The sequence below is a fragment of the Lissotriton vulgaris genome, chromosome 6 (genome assembly GCF_964263255.1).
Source record: "Lissotriton vulgaris chromosome 6, aLisVul1.2, whole genome shotgun sequence".
NCBI lineage: Eukaryota > Metazoa > Chordata > Amphibia > Caudata > Salamandridae > Lissotriton > Lissotriton vulgaris.
The window spans coordinates 1,097,919,576-1,097,934,507 of record NC_141694.1 but is presented as its reverse complement, the minus strand read 5'-3'; the positions used below and the strand labels follow the sequence as shown (position 1 = coordinate 1,097,934,507).

General features: G+C 41.7%; 1 protein-coding gene and 1 long non-coding RNA gene across 2 annotated transcripts in view; one reads left to right on the top strand and one right to left on the bottom strand.

Annotated features, from left to right (window-relative positions):
• VTA1 (vesicle trafficking 1) overlaps positions 1-11,902 on the bottom strand; it is a 329,175-nt gene extending 317,273 nt beyond the window's left edge. The window contains exon 1 of the mRNA XM_086927161.1: positions 11,674-11,902. Within this exon, the coding sequence (XP_086783287.1) occupies positions 11,674-11,779 (106 nt within the window). The 5' untranslated portion in view covers positions 11,780-11,902. The remainder of the gene's footprint in view (positions 1-11,673) is intronic.
• Positions 11,903-12,492: 590 nt separating this feature from the next.
• The window catches only part of LOC147708472 (uncharacterized), a 45,319-nt gene continuing 42,879 nt past the window's right edge, over positions 12,493-14,932 (top strand). The window contains exon 1 of the long non-coding RNA XR_015296503.1: positions 12,493-12,576. This is a non-coding gene — a long non-coding RNA (uncharacterized LOC147708472). The remainder of the gene's footprint in view (positions 12,577-14,932) is intronic.

The window sequence follows — 14,932 nt, the reverse complement described above, 5'->3', positions numbered from 1 at the left end:
TTGTAAAACATTGGAATGTTGCTCTGCGGGCCTTTACCTGCCCGTTGAAGCATGGAGCAATCCATAGTCTACAATGGAGCTCCCAACATTCCAATGTTCTAATAATGTATACGATAAAGTTAGTGTGCAAATAACCCATTTTACCTAAAGCATTCCTAGTACATTGCCCTAAATTCCTTATAATAGACTTCTAAAAAGATGAAAGCACCCCTGAACCTATTAGGAAATACTTAACAATAGAAAAGGGAGCGCTTTAAATCTGAGACTGGATCAGCTGCAAAAAGACTTGAACAGATCCAGGCAGCATTAAAGTAACAAAACTTACAAACTGAACAGCTTACAGAATAGCAAACGTTTTCCATTTCAATTATGTTTAATGAGTTACTGACTAGTTGTGGACATGTGCTTCTTTTTAATGTAAAGGAAGGCTTAACCCTGAGATGAAGCAGTAGATAGGTACCAAGTCACAGAGAAAGGTCTAATTTTAGGCCTTGATGTTTTTCATGCAAATGTGTGACAAACATTTGTCAGAAGAGATTGGACATTGTTGACAGATGTTCCTATTTGGATGATAAAGTCCAGATTGTTCTTACATTATTCTGAATTGTGGTTTGGAATCATTACATCTAAAAAGATTGTGTTCGATAGTAGACACGTTCACCCCCACAACTTCTGTCTGTCCTTTAATTCTCGGATTTGATTCCTTCACAAAGAAAAGGCCTCGAGGCCGCCATATGTATGTGATTAGGAATATCGTCTGTTTTTTGTTACACACTCGAGTGAATGTTTTCCTTATTTTCTAATTTATGGAATTGCTGAGATTTTAAAAATTGGTACACGTAGAATTTTCTCAAACATCCTGTTCCATCGCTGGAATTAAACCAAAACTTCAGCTGTGCCCAAAAAAGTGATATTTTTGCAAGAACATACAAGTCATCTAAAAATGCAATCAGTGACAACTTAGCAGGCATTAAGATGGCATCCTAGTTTTAAATGCAGGCAGTGCCAGCCGGGCACTCCTTCCTCGTGTGAAATAGCTATCCCTTAAAAGAAATGTACAACCACTCATGAGGACATGAGGAAAACAATGTACACTTCAATAAAACGGACAGTGTACATGGATGTGTGACATATTTGGGGCTAGTAAAGAAATATAACTAAGAAATGGCAACTTTTTTTGAATAAAGCAATTTTATTGGTTTTACAACTTTTAAGAACAGTCATTATAGTGCAGGCAATAACGTGCATTTTAAACCGCGAGCGGCCGACACAAGTCATGAAATCACAACATCTAAAACACATTTTTATCTCAGAAATGTTATGCCACGCCAGGGAAAATAAATTAGTCCCAATAAAACATGTTCATTAGAGCAACTGCACTAATCAATGCAGTCATTTATGACTACAGTGCAAAGATCAAATACTATTTAATTTTCACAGTACAGCAAATCTGACGCAATGAAAAGGAGAGACAAATTCGCAGCACCGGTTTCCATAAAAAAAAGTAGCTCTACAGATTAATATGCTATATTTCATATGTACTATTTCTCACTAAGAGGTACTAAACGATTCAAGACATAGGTCATTAAAAAGAGATTAAACATATTTGAGATGTTTATAAAATATGAGAGCCCTGATGAAATAACTGTACCTTGACAAAGGTGTCTGTTACATAAACTTTTAAATTATGTCTATGGTGAAATTAATATATAATATATGTCTAAAGTGGAATTAAAAAAAAGAAAACCAAGAAGAAGAAGAAGAAGAAGAAGAAGAAGAAGAAGGAATCATTCCATTCACTTTGCTTGGATTATATTTAAGTATTTAAGATTTTTCTTCCTATTGCTGGTAGGTGCCATTCCACGGATCCATCAAACAGGGAAGTTTACAATATCAGATCAACATTGTCAAGTTTTTATATGTCTGATTACAGTAATCAGCAGCTGAAAGTAACCTGTTAACTTATGTGGCAATTGGGTAAATTCATATTCATCCAGTATCTTCCTATACTCAAGTGCTCACATATCAACATAATAAACATTTTAATACCATGACTTTCCCACTGTCAATTGCCAAGCATATCCGAATAATGAAGCCACACCACCTCACACATTGCAGAACCTCACAGAGGCCAGCCCAAGCTCAAATAAATCTCCATGAGACCATTCAACATATCCCTATTGATTAGTTGCAGGGACACGACTTGGCTCTACCAATCTGCATTCATAGTGAGACAAAAAGTCAGTGCTGTAAAACTACAGTGCCATCCTCCTCCACAGAGCAGATCTTCATTCATTGCTCACCAGAAAAATGCCAAGCCCAACCTCTCGGCCCACACTACAGCCCCTTCTGCAAGTACTGGAGAACCATGTAGACTGAAACAGCAATGGAAGCCAGCACAGTGAAATAAAACTCGCACACTAAAGACAGTATGCAAATAATCAAAACACCAAAACCAAGTTAGATTACTAGTTGAACCCCATCATACAAGCCAATGGGAAGAAGGCTATTTATGAGGTAATCAAACACTGCAATAACCCCCTTTCTACCATCCCAATTCAGTACAAAAATGTACCAACATAAAGCAGTATTTAATTGACAATTTCAGGGCAGAGACAGAACACAGATCTCAATAACAAGCTAACCAACAAACTAATAACGCAACTAACATATACAGAATCAGCATTCTTTCAGCCCAATGACCAAAGGCATACTTGCAAATATTATCAAAAGCTACCTCCTGTGAATAATGCCCCATTCATTGAAACTCGTTCTTCAGACACCCTCAACCCTTCATCCCTATCAACTCATCCTTCTCCTCAAGACTTTCCACCTTCAGTAATACTGTAATTTACTCCTTAGCAGCAACCAAACTACAACAAACTCACAAAACACTCCCTTCCATCCCTCGATCTCCATCCAGAGAAAAATCTGTGCAAAAGCAGCTACTAATGGAAGTAATAAATGCAAAACAGCTTTAATTACACCATAATGGTTCAGCCTCATAGTGCAGCCCCAAAAACATGTTCTCCTAAAACGTGCAGCACCATATAAAACTTTGCTCCCGTGCATCACTGTTACCGGTGAGTCCCTGTGAGCTCTGGAGGGGTATTAATTTACAGAGTGAGGTCAGAAGGGCAGCCTCATGTCGCACAGCAATCCGATGAGGGGCAAAACAGCCATAAGTCGCTCTGCGTGAAGGACACAAGCAGACCATGTTGAGCAATACGTCGTCTAAAAGTTTACATCCAGTAATGCTTACAGCGGAGCTGGCCTGAGGCCGATTCCGGATGCCATTTGTATTCCAGAACTAAATCCACGCTTCTGCTAAAGTGAATCGTCCAGCTTGCATTATAGTGCATTGTGCGAAGTCTCGGACATACAGCACGTGCCACCGTAATGCCCGCACGCACTGTGCCCCACTGAGCGACAGCTTAAGCACTACAGAGAGGTCTAGAGGGACTGGAAACCATTTACCCATCACCAGCACGCCTCTTTGTCACTTCACTGTAAGTTGGACAACAGACAGACCAAGATACAAGAGTGTCTAACGTTCTCACGCTCTTAAAAGAAACAAGTGCGCGTCCGACTCACGCTAAAAGTGGGAGGGGTGGGGGGAGTGCGAGAGCACACAAAGCATTTCCCTTGCGGGAGCGAGCCAGGGGCACCATGTGTTTGTAAGATAATTACAAACATATGGTGTCAAGCTTGCTCCCGCAAGGGAATCGCCAAACATGCACGCGTTGCCATTGAAGGCAATGGAACGCGTGCACGTTTTTGGCTGAAAAGCCAAAGCACTTGATAAGGTCTTTTGCCTATGCAGCGCCTGCGCGCTACGTAGGCCAGACCTAAAAACTGTGAACCTCCTTGCACATATTGAACCACTACAGCCACATTCCATTATGACTACAGATCAAATAAGGATAGAATCATACAACGAGCACATCTAAAGAGAAACATACCACCCGTGAGACAAGGACGTTTAAAGAAAAACCGACCATCTAAGAGACCGGAACATCGGCATCATGTATTGAATTAGAAGAACTTTCAGCACTGGAACCTTCTTCACAGTAACAACCTACTAACAGTTTATTATAAAACCACGATCCTTGCAATACTGATCTTCTTGGCTTTACCAGACCAAGCCGCTTTATGTAGATCACTTGCTGCTACACACATTTTAATCAACATTGTGTGTGCTTCTTCCTTACCATCCTCTTCATCAGTCTTTCTATTTCTACACCAGGACTGAAAAATGGGTACATAGTATATTTTCCTGCTCCAAAGTTACCTGAAATAACTGGAAATAAAGTCACAACAAAGCACAGGTCAGTAACTAATACTTTTTAATCACTGCTTAGGTCTTGGATCCTTAGACTGTTTGTATACGGAGAGATGGATGATTTCTTACTTGAATGCATCAAATGACAACTAAGTAAGTTTATATAAGGTCAAAAAAACCTGTAAACAAGATAAAAACATTCCAGTAAAATTACATAAATTAACAGCTCATTCATAGTCAAATGGCAATCGATACTTAATATAACAAGGTTCAATTATACAAACTGCCCACAAATAGCGTGACACAGCAAAACTAACTTTGGTAAATGTGTCCGTTTTGCATATTTCTAAATGCCGATTTATATTAATAGTGTCCATATTTCCCAACAGGTCCCTAAGCCACTTGGCCCTCTATAAAGTCTCAACTAATTTGGTATTATGAAGATAGAATTTGTACCTACTGGGCGAAGAGCACCACTTACATATAATCTTGTTTGAAGGTAAAGTGCCTAATCTAAATTTGAGGTACAGGACCTCAGCTATAACAGGCTCGACCACATACAGAAATGTCTCATATTTAGTGTTGTTGTTTCACCTTAGGAATATATGGGTCAAAGAACCTTGAGGAACTTTTATACTCCGAGTACTCTACAGCCATGTCATAAACATGGCTTTAACGAGGGCTGCCACATTAATAGAAATGGTTTACGCAAAAGTCCACAACCGCAGCATGCCTCTCAGACTTACCATTTTGTGGAAAAAATCAAGACTAATGAGCTTTCCCCTACAAACTTAAAACATCAATCATACAGGCTCTGTAATGGCTTAACATGGAGATTCCCTGTACCCAATAAAAGGTGCACTGTAAGCTTTTCTAGAAAATATATACTCTCAATGCCAAGGTCCAACAAACAAAGCCTAACATGTACTTTTGTATAGCGCACATATCACCCGAAAGCCTCAAGGCGCTGAATAACAGATGTATATTGTTACCCAACTCAATGGTACTCATTTTATTGACCTCAGATGGATGAAAGGCTGAGTGGGCCCGCCGGGATAAGAACCTGTGACCATGAGGTCGAACACAGGCCCCTACAGTGGATGCATTTGTCCACTGCGCCAACAGACCCGGCTTAGAGGGACAGTTAGGGTGCTAGATGGTAGTCGCAATAGTTAATTAAAAGAAACAAACTCACATACAGAAACAAAGTTACACTGTCAAATCCCCACATTTCCGCACCAAAAAAAGATATCTTTTGACACTATGTGCAATACACTTCCAGAACAGGATAAACCACCAGTCCACCATGTTTCAAAGCAAAATGCACAGTTAGACTTGTGTGCTGTGCCAAGAGACTCCTAGATTTTAGAATGTGATTTCTCCATTTTAGGTTTCATGTGTGGTATTCCTATGTACCTTAAATCATTAACTAGCCCCAGAAGAAATTGTCAAAGAGGACGGCCTTCTTAATACCCTTCTATGATCAAAGCCATCAGCTTAATTTAAGAAGAGATAATTGTCAGACCTCACATGATTGTTTATCTAAGAGGTTCTGAAGACCTCAGGAGTCTTTGAGACTATTAAAGAATTGTCATTCTGCAATCTTTTCATGACACCCAGAAGGGCTGGTGGAATTCCCAGAATACATAGAAAGCCACAGAGAAGAGGTCCAGGAAGAGTTTCAACTGCGGGCTGCATCTCAACAAAAAACGCACACAGGGGTACTTTCCTTAGTGTTAAGTGGTTCTCTAAAAGCGAATAAAACCTAAACACTAGATCCACAGTGTTGTGTTTTTTCGTGAACCAGGTCTGTCACGTTGAGAAAATCTGGTTGTCCTTGACCCAGAATTCCAGTCCAGTCCATTTAACAAAACAGTTGAGAAAATCGATCTTGCATTAACTAATAAGCTGATCGGACTGCAATTTGCCGGATCTTTTGTGCAACCATTTTTTGTTGCATAGACACTATTTTAGCACACATGCAGAAAATGGATAGAGGGATGCCATTTAAAATTGCGTTTCTTACAACCAAAATATAACAGGCCAGTGTTTTACAGATCTGACCGGATTTTACAGCTTTAAGACCTTCATTTAGAGTTAATGTTTCTGTGGGTGGGAAATCTATAAGCAGAGTAGCAAAGGGGCTCATTTCCCCACAGGAACACGGTCTCTCAGTTTAATGAGTAGAAAATGTGTTAACCAGCTAACTTGTGTAATATAAGTTTCAGGTTGGTTACTATCAGTTTTGTTAAGACTTACCATCAACTAACAAAATATCTTTGAATCACTTGACAAGAATGGACTAACTTTTCCCCAATTTCAAATACTGTTGAAGAAACAGGTTTTCAACTCAGTATGAAAACCAAAGCTACTCTGGTTACTAAGAAGCTGAAGAAGAAGATATAAATACTAGACCCAATACATTAACCAAGTCTTTCATTACAAAGGGCTCCCCATTTATAGATAATATTTCCAGTTTAATGTAATCCTCCTAGAAAATATTAAAATATACAGAATGTACTATGCATGGAGACAGATGGTCAAGCAGGCAGATAAAAACATTTCTAAATGACATTTTATAACCAACATGAAAACGAAGGTTAGTTCAAAACTGATTTATGGACAAATAATATGCCCTAGTTTCCTAGTGCAGCAAATACACATCTATGATATATTATTAAGATTATAAATTTCACAGTCAACACACGTAGTTTCCAAGTGCCTGGCGTGTGCTATTCGGAGAAATAAAATCATCTTTGGAATTGGTCCTTCAATTATTGGTTTAGCTAAACACAGACTTAATTTATATCTAAGCTCATTTTATTACAAAAAATACAAGATTTAAACAGCCCCTTTGTTGATCCTTTTACAGGCATTTATTTGGACCGTAGATGTGATTCGCCGTATGCCAAATAGTTCCATTATTAATAACTGATGGAGATGTGGTTAATGCAGACCCTGTGTCAAATACATTAGGAAATGGCTGTGCATGGCACCTTTGACAAACACATTAGTAGGGAGTTTTGCATTGTGATCTCTGTGATTAATACCCTAAGAAATGGATTATACATTGTGAACTCTATGACAAAAGCAATATAAAGATGTTTACGATAAGAACGCTCTGAAAAATACAATAGAAAGGGGTTTTACATTGTAAAGTATTATGTTTGTGCCTTGTTGGGTTGCACGTTTAGACAATAAATTACAGGAAACATATATAAAAGGCCCTGAAAACGGCAGTTTGCACAACACATCAAAACAGCCTACTCATTTGTAGATGTCTGTTTTTTCACATGTTCGCACATTAAAGCTGACCTATTGACTCTACAAATCAATGTTTAGTTGACCAGCTTACAGGTTTGCTTCGGTTACGTAAATGGAGGCTAGAGGCAGCAGAAAGCATCAAAAGCCAGACGTAAATGCAATGCTTAAATAGGACACGCAACTGATATAAATATCACTATTCAGAGTACATTCCTTTTCTTCACATCAATCAACCCCATAGCTAGCAGATTGTTGTATACATCACTTTTCCAGTTCTGTATACTGCTTACCCAGTACAATCGGTCTGTTGTGTTGTGGATGCTGTTTAGCTGAGAATTATACCTTCACACCTCCCTTTTCCCTTCACTCACTGATTTCTGAGACGGAATGACAACGAGACCCTATACTATACTGCACTGTCTGTACAGAACCTCATCTTGAATACGTTTGGCTTTGGGAAACTTCAGGAAGTCTCTGTCTTTACAGCCAAAGTACCCAACCGGAAACAGCTTCCCGTTATTATTAGCACTATGCCGAATGTTGTCTTCAATGTAAATCCGTATTTGTAAAGCGCAAACTACTCACCCTTACGGGTCTCAAGGCGCTGGGGGCAGTCGTGGAAATTAAGTGAACTATTGCCCAGAGTCACATGGTGCTGAGCTGAACTGCCGCCGGAGTGGGGGGTCGAACCGTGAACGCTGTGCTCTGAAGTCAGCTGCCCTGGCCGCTGCACCACACCTCTCCACCAATGAGGGAAAGGACGTCCCAACTGCATGAGGCTCCAGTGAGATGTGGAATAAACTGGATTAAAAGTCAAGCCTCCACGTTCCAAAAAGCAATTTAGCAAGCATTAGGATCCTTCTCCAAAGTAACTTTGCATTTTAGATTTTTCAGCCCCTGGAAATTAGAGAAGCAAGCAGAAATCTTGCCCAGCAACCACAACAGGGGTCCAACACACAGTTATCTTAAGAAGAAAGGTGTATTTTAAAAAAAAACTAATCAAACTAGTTATGACAATACTTTTTCATCAAACCACTTTTCTATAATTATTTCACCTACACTGCCATTCATCCTAGTGAATGGTATGTGTGGGAAAAAATCATGATTTCTAGCTTGTTTCTAGTCCAATCTTCCATCCAAATTACTATTCAAATAGTTTTTTTAAGGGGTTTCTTCATTAACAGCTGTAAATTTAAAATAAGCACTGGATAAGCAAATATGGCTCGCCTTGCAACATCAGCAAAAAGAAAAGGATGTCGATTCTGGGTGGTAATGGCAAAAAAAAAAATAGAATGACATAAGCATGGTTCGCATGGTTCGCGTCATGATGCAATGGCTTCATAGCTTGACTACACAAATGGCGGCATCCAGCAAAATCCAGCCGCTATTTTGTCTTTCTTATGATTCACCATACCGAGATGGTGAATGCAAAAATGGTGTTCATGGATGAGCATCTGGTTATGCTATTGAACTAAACATTTTCAGCCCTGCCATCCAGCCAGGAATTAGAGATCCTGTTTGGGCGATCTCTTGGTAGAAACAAAAGGGGATGATGGACGGAGCGTTTGAGCAAATCAAACACTCACCCCCAGTCAACTGATCTGGGTTTAATCCATCACCATTCTTTAGCTCACTCAGCCACCCCAGTTCAGACATGGCCATATGCAAATCAGTCTGACCCTGTGCCTCATGGGAACAGTCCAGCCCCTTTTGTATCGCTTTGTTCGCCCTAAATTGGCAGGGTATGCTCAGATGTGAGTCCCTTGCTCACTTGGCCATTGGATTCAAGATAGCCTGGCTGATGAGGATTATGAATCCGAAACCGGTCCCAGGATGCTTGTTTCCGGTCCTGAGAAGACATGGCTTGGCAGTTCGGGCTGGACTGTTCATGAGGCACAGGGTCAGACTGATTTGCATATGGCCATGTCTGAACTGGGGTGGCTAAGTGAGCTAAAGAATGGTGATGGATTAAACCCAGATCAGTTGACTGGGGGTGAGTGTTTGATTGGCTCAAACGCTACGTCCATCATCCCCTTTTGTATCGCTTTGATCTCTTGGTAGCCCATATGTTGTGATGCAGGACACTTTGTAGAAATAAGCAGACACATAGATATGTTAGGAGATGGTTTATTTCAAGTTAAATAGATACATGAATGACCTCACTGGGAGCAAGTGTAACTAGATGCTCAACCAGACATGTAGGCTTGTTAGGTGATGGTTCATTCCATTTTAAAAAGAAGCATAAATGACCCCACTAGGAATAGGTGTAATTAGATGATGAGCCCTGGTACCTCTGTACCCATATGCTAAAAAGATAAGATCTTCACACAAGAGGGGAGAGACCATCATAGGGTGAATACTGAATCACATATGATAGTAGTAGTCTGACAAGAGAGATCCATGGATTACAGGAGATCTGGGGTAGCTATAGCAGAAAAATAAGTCCCTAGTAAGAATGGGCCTAATTACAATGGCGGTCGGTCGGACGACCTACCACCATCACAGTGGGAACAACAAAGCCCGACAAGGAGTCAGTGATCCCAACCACCATATTTTGATAAGACCGCCATGTAGGCAGTCAGAACTGCCTTTTTCAAACAACCATGCACGTGTGCCAGGCACAAAGTGGTGCCTGATACACAGTGCATGGATGTGGGTGGGGCAACACATGTGCCCCCCTAGCCACTTAGTAGTGGCCCGTGGGGACCAGGAGACCTGACTGGGGCCCCCAAAGTCACTTTTCAGCTGCCTTTCCATGGCACGGAAAGTCAATCAGAAAGGGACATCCTAATCCCTTGAGTGGTGCATGCGCAAGCAACCTCCTCAAGGTAGGGATAGGAGTCCAACCACCGACCAGAAGTGCTCCTGGAGCCTGTCTGAGGCAGCGGTCTCCCCTCCCCCCCACCCACTCCCCCCGACATCATCGCTCCGGCCGCTGGTATTATAATCAGGCGGTCGAACGATGGCCTGCATGTCGGGCGTACCGCCACAGGCAGCCTGTCGGTGTTGATCCGCCCGACATCAAAATGAGGGCCCATATTCTTAATGCAAATAATCAAATGGTAAATTCAATTTATTCAAAGCAATTAATGGCAAACAATTTAAAGCCACATAGCCGGTAGACATACTTTACTATGCAACCTTTACAACGTGATACTTTTACATCGTGGTTTTCACAACGCATGTCGTTACAATGACTTGCGGTAGATGGCGATGTACACTAAGGAATAGTATGATGTACTATTCCAACACCTTTCCTACTGTCCGCACAGACTGGAGTTGGAATAGTAAATCACACTATTCCAAAGTCCAGCGCCCCCGCGCAAGTCCTTGTAATGACTTACGAAGTAAAAACCGCGATGCAACATACTGCGTTGTAATGGAATGCGTTGTATCGTCATATATTCCACATAGTCGCCCTGTAAATACTGGTGCAAGACAAACCGTACAGTTTCAGTCAAATCTCTCTCTTATGATGATAATCCTGCAATTTATATGAGGACCAAAACACCATCGACTTTGAAAACACTTACTGATCACGAGTCCTCACTTGAGTGTATCACATCGAAAGTGAGCACCGAGCACAATTGTCTTGCACCAATATTCATTGCGACACTATGTTTTACAATTATCCCCGAATGCTTTGAATTAATTGAAAGTACCATTATATTTTTTATTGCATTAAAAATAGTGTTTAGTTTAGTTTATTTGTTTAGCACAGTTAATTAAAACCATTGCTGTGAAATATCCATATTAGCACAATTATCACATCAAGAAACAAAACTGAAGAAATACACTGTCATTTAAAAAAAAAAAATAGTGTTACTACGGGCCATTGTTTTCTCTGATATAGAATCCATTTACTGATGAGGAATCAGTACTCGCATGTCAGAGATAAAAGGAGTTGCAGCAAAATCGTAACAGAATCTACTCCCTTAGGCCGAACTTGGAAGCAGTTTGATCGCAGTTAGGAGTTTTGCTCACTTTGCAAACATGATATCCCAATAGCTTTCCATTGTACGTTTTCAAGCTGTTTACAAGCATTTATAGACAATGTGATGGCTGTTTGTTTAAATGCCACCCTCTCAAAATCCAGTACAACCCGTTGTACTGCCAGCTATACTCACAGTAATAGGCTACCACCGGGTCGCGCTTCTCGTGTTCCTGCGCTGTCCGTAGGTGATGTTGTAAACTCTTGAACTGCGGGGGTAATGGGGGCGCTGGCGCAGCCATCCTGCTGATCCAGCTACGTAGCCCACTGGAGTTCTTAGAAACCGATCCAAGCTGTCACTCCCCTGTCTCGATTCTCTCAATTCCTGCACCGGTCACAAGGCGGAACAACAACAGCAGAAAAAGAGCTGGTCGAGACACTGCAGAGAGTGAAATGACAGCTGGAATCTTCAGCGTGTATGAGATACTCGGGCGGCCATCTGAGAAGGGAGCTTTTGACAATGCAATACCCCACATGGCAATACTTTTTTTATATAAACTACAGAACGAAGGACTATATTTTTCTTATACCGTGTTGGATATTTTTGAAAATTAAGGAAACGAATTGATACGGTATAATTTTATTATAGAAGGCTTGTAATGTAACACATATTAAAGTCTTTTAATATGTAAGTTAGTATTTTGTACTATATTTAAGGAATGAAAAGTTGCTGAAACTTGAAATCAAACGGCGCAATTTCTAAACTTTTGTGCTGGTAACGTATGGGGACCGTGGGGGACGAACGGTACTTGAAAAACGATTCCTTCAAAATGGCCGCTGCTTTTCGGATTAAACTCAAGCTCCTGCTTTCCCGTTCAGTTCACGCATTGGCATGACAGGTGCCTTCAGATTTCCGGAACAGCGAGCCAATAGAGTCTCTGATCAAAGGGTTTATGTCATAGAAATAGAAACAAGATGTCGACGTTTACTTTTCAGCAGCCCACCTGCCTTCCCTTAGCCTACCTAGGAAGTTCAAATGTTTTTATTTTAGAAAGGAAGTCCGTCTTTTTAGCATGTCTCTTCTTTTAGGATCTAGCTAGTAAGCATCATTTCTGATATATAGTAATGTATGAATAAGAGACGAGTTACGAGACATTTTTGAAGGAATGTAAGCAGCACATTACTTTTTAGGTCTCGCCTATCCAAGCCGCAAGGAATGTATAGGGGAGAATTATAGGTAGGGTGACCAACTGGCATGGGTGTGAATTCAGGAAGGGGAGTGTAAAAATTCAGGACAAAGGGTCAAAATTCTGGACAAAATTCAGGTCGGAGGGTCAAAATTCAGGACAAAAATTCGGTACAAAGGACAAGTTTTGCCGACACTACAAATTAGGTTGTGCAGTAGTATGTAAGTAAATAGACAACAAACATAAGTACAAGTCAAAATAAGTTTATGTTCGGTTAAAAAGTAGTATAGCACACCAAGTGAAATTTGACCACGGAAATAAGTTTTGACACCGGTAATATTAGTTTTGGTGCTAAACGGGTTCCCTCTCTTTGTAACCTCTGTGCTGTTTACTGAAGGTAAATTCTGTTAAGCTGCAATGTCATTTTCAGGGACCAGGACGTATTATTCATCATATTTGTGCCAGAGCAAGAGAGATAAGCAGAAAAGGGACAGAGTTAATAACAGCAATAAAAGCAGGTACAGATAGGGGCAAGGTTGCCGAGCTCCGGCGGGAATATAGGGAAATAATGGCACGGGCAAGGTCAGAATGGGACTGGAACAAATGGCAGGGACCTCTCCTTCGCCCTAGAAACGAGGGGGTCGCAGCGCTCGTTAAGAAAAACACACTGAGGCACAGGTACGTTATATGCGTGCTTCTTTATTCCCTGCTAGTAGCATACTAGCTTACAGACTACTATATCCTGTTTGTGTTGTTTCCGGTTCCTATTTCCTGTCCGCCTGTCCTGTCCCTCGACAGGGTCAGGCGGGAAGACATGACATCTCCCCTGTTTTGCAAAGTCTCACTTTCCCTACATTTCTTCCACGAGTCGTCGAGGTTTTCTGATGAGACGTTGTGGACGTTGTGGGCGACTCTCTCGCTTGGGTGTGTGACTGTGATGAGTTGTAGGTTCCACCAGTCGTGGGGGGCTGTGGTTTTGGTCACTGTCATCGCTTGGGTTAGACAGCTCGCTTGAGAGTTGGCTAGATGAGGTCTCATGTCGATCACGCATGGAACATCTTTTGAAGTGTGAAATGTTCCTCGTCAGCTGTTTGTGATCTGCCTTGGCTGTGATCATGATTCCTTTTCTCTGGATGACCTGTAAGGGGATATCACGATATCGACTGTCAGCTTTAGCTCGGCGGTCACTCTTTACTATTACCCAGTCTCCTTCTTGGATATTGGAGTCTCTGGCATGTCTACGCCGGTCGGCATAGGTTTTCATCTTGTTCTTCTTTGCTTGATCAATGTCAACTAGTGTGCTGTGATCGACAGTGATTGGTCGTTGTTGTGACGCTACATTTAGCATAGGTATTCTGGTACGAGGCGTTCTTCCTAGCATCACTGTAGCTGGACATTGGTTGGTGGTGGCGTGTGGCGTATGCCGGTAGGCTCTTAGTACTTCATTTAGCGTTTGTTGGATGTCTCGGTGGGACGACGCAGCTTGCTGAATTGCCTTTTTGAGTGTCCCCATGAATCGCTCCACCATGCCATTCGCCTGCGGCCATAGTGGTGTGATATTTTGGTGTTTGAAGTTAAGATGTGTTGCGAAATTTGTGAATTCCTGCCCATTGAAGGGGGGCCCATTGTCGGTCTTGACTCGCAGTGGGATGCCCCAGGCTGCGAATATCTCATCGAGTACCGGAATCACGGTGGTTGCTCGGGTGGATGATATCAGATGTGCAAATGGAAATCAGGAGTATTCGTCCATAGCTACCATGATGTATTGCCCCGATTGTAATGGTCCAAAGAAGTCAACTGCAATCTGTTGCCAGACTCCCTCTGGCAATTCCGACATTTGCAGTGGTGCCGGTGGCTCTTCTCGGCTGACTATCTGACATGTCATGCAATCCTTCAGAGTTGTTTCTACCATGTTGTCAAGCGAGGGAAACCAGACACGCTCTCTCAGGGCTTTCTTGGTTGCATTGATGCCTCTGTGGCCTTCATGTGCCAGATTGACAACTCCTTGGCGTAGTTTGTGCGGAATTACTATCCTCCCCCCTCTCAGGAGAAGGCCATTGTCACTAATGGACAGTTCATCGCGCACACGTTGGAATGCCGTGAGGTCTTGGCGCAGCTGCGCAGAGTCTTGGGAGTGCTGTTTCACGTCCCTCCATGAGTTGGTGCGGATTCGAGTCATTATGGCTTGCACAAGGGGGTCAAGTGCAGAGGCTTCTTGAATGGCTTCAACTGGAACTGTGGGAGGACATGCGGTGTCAACAACAAAGT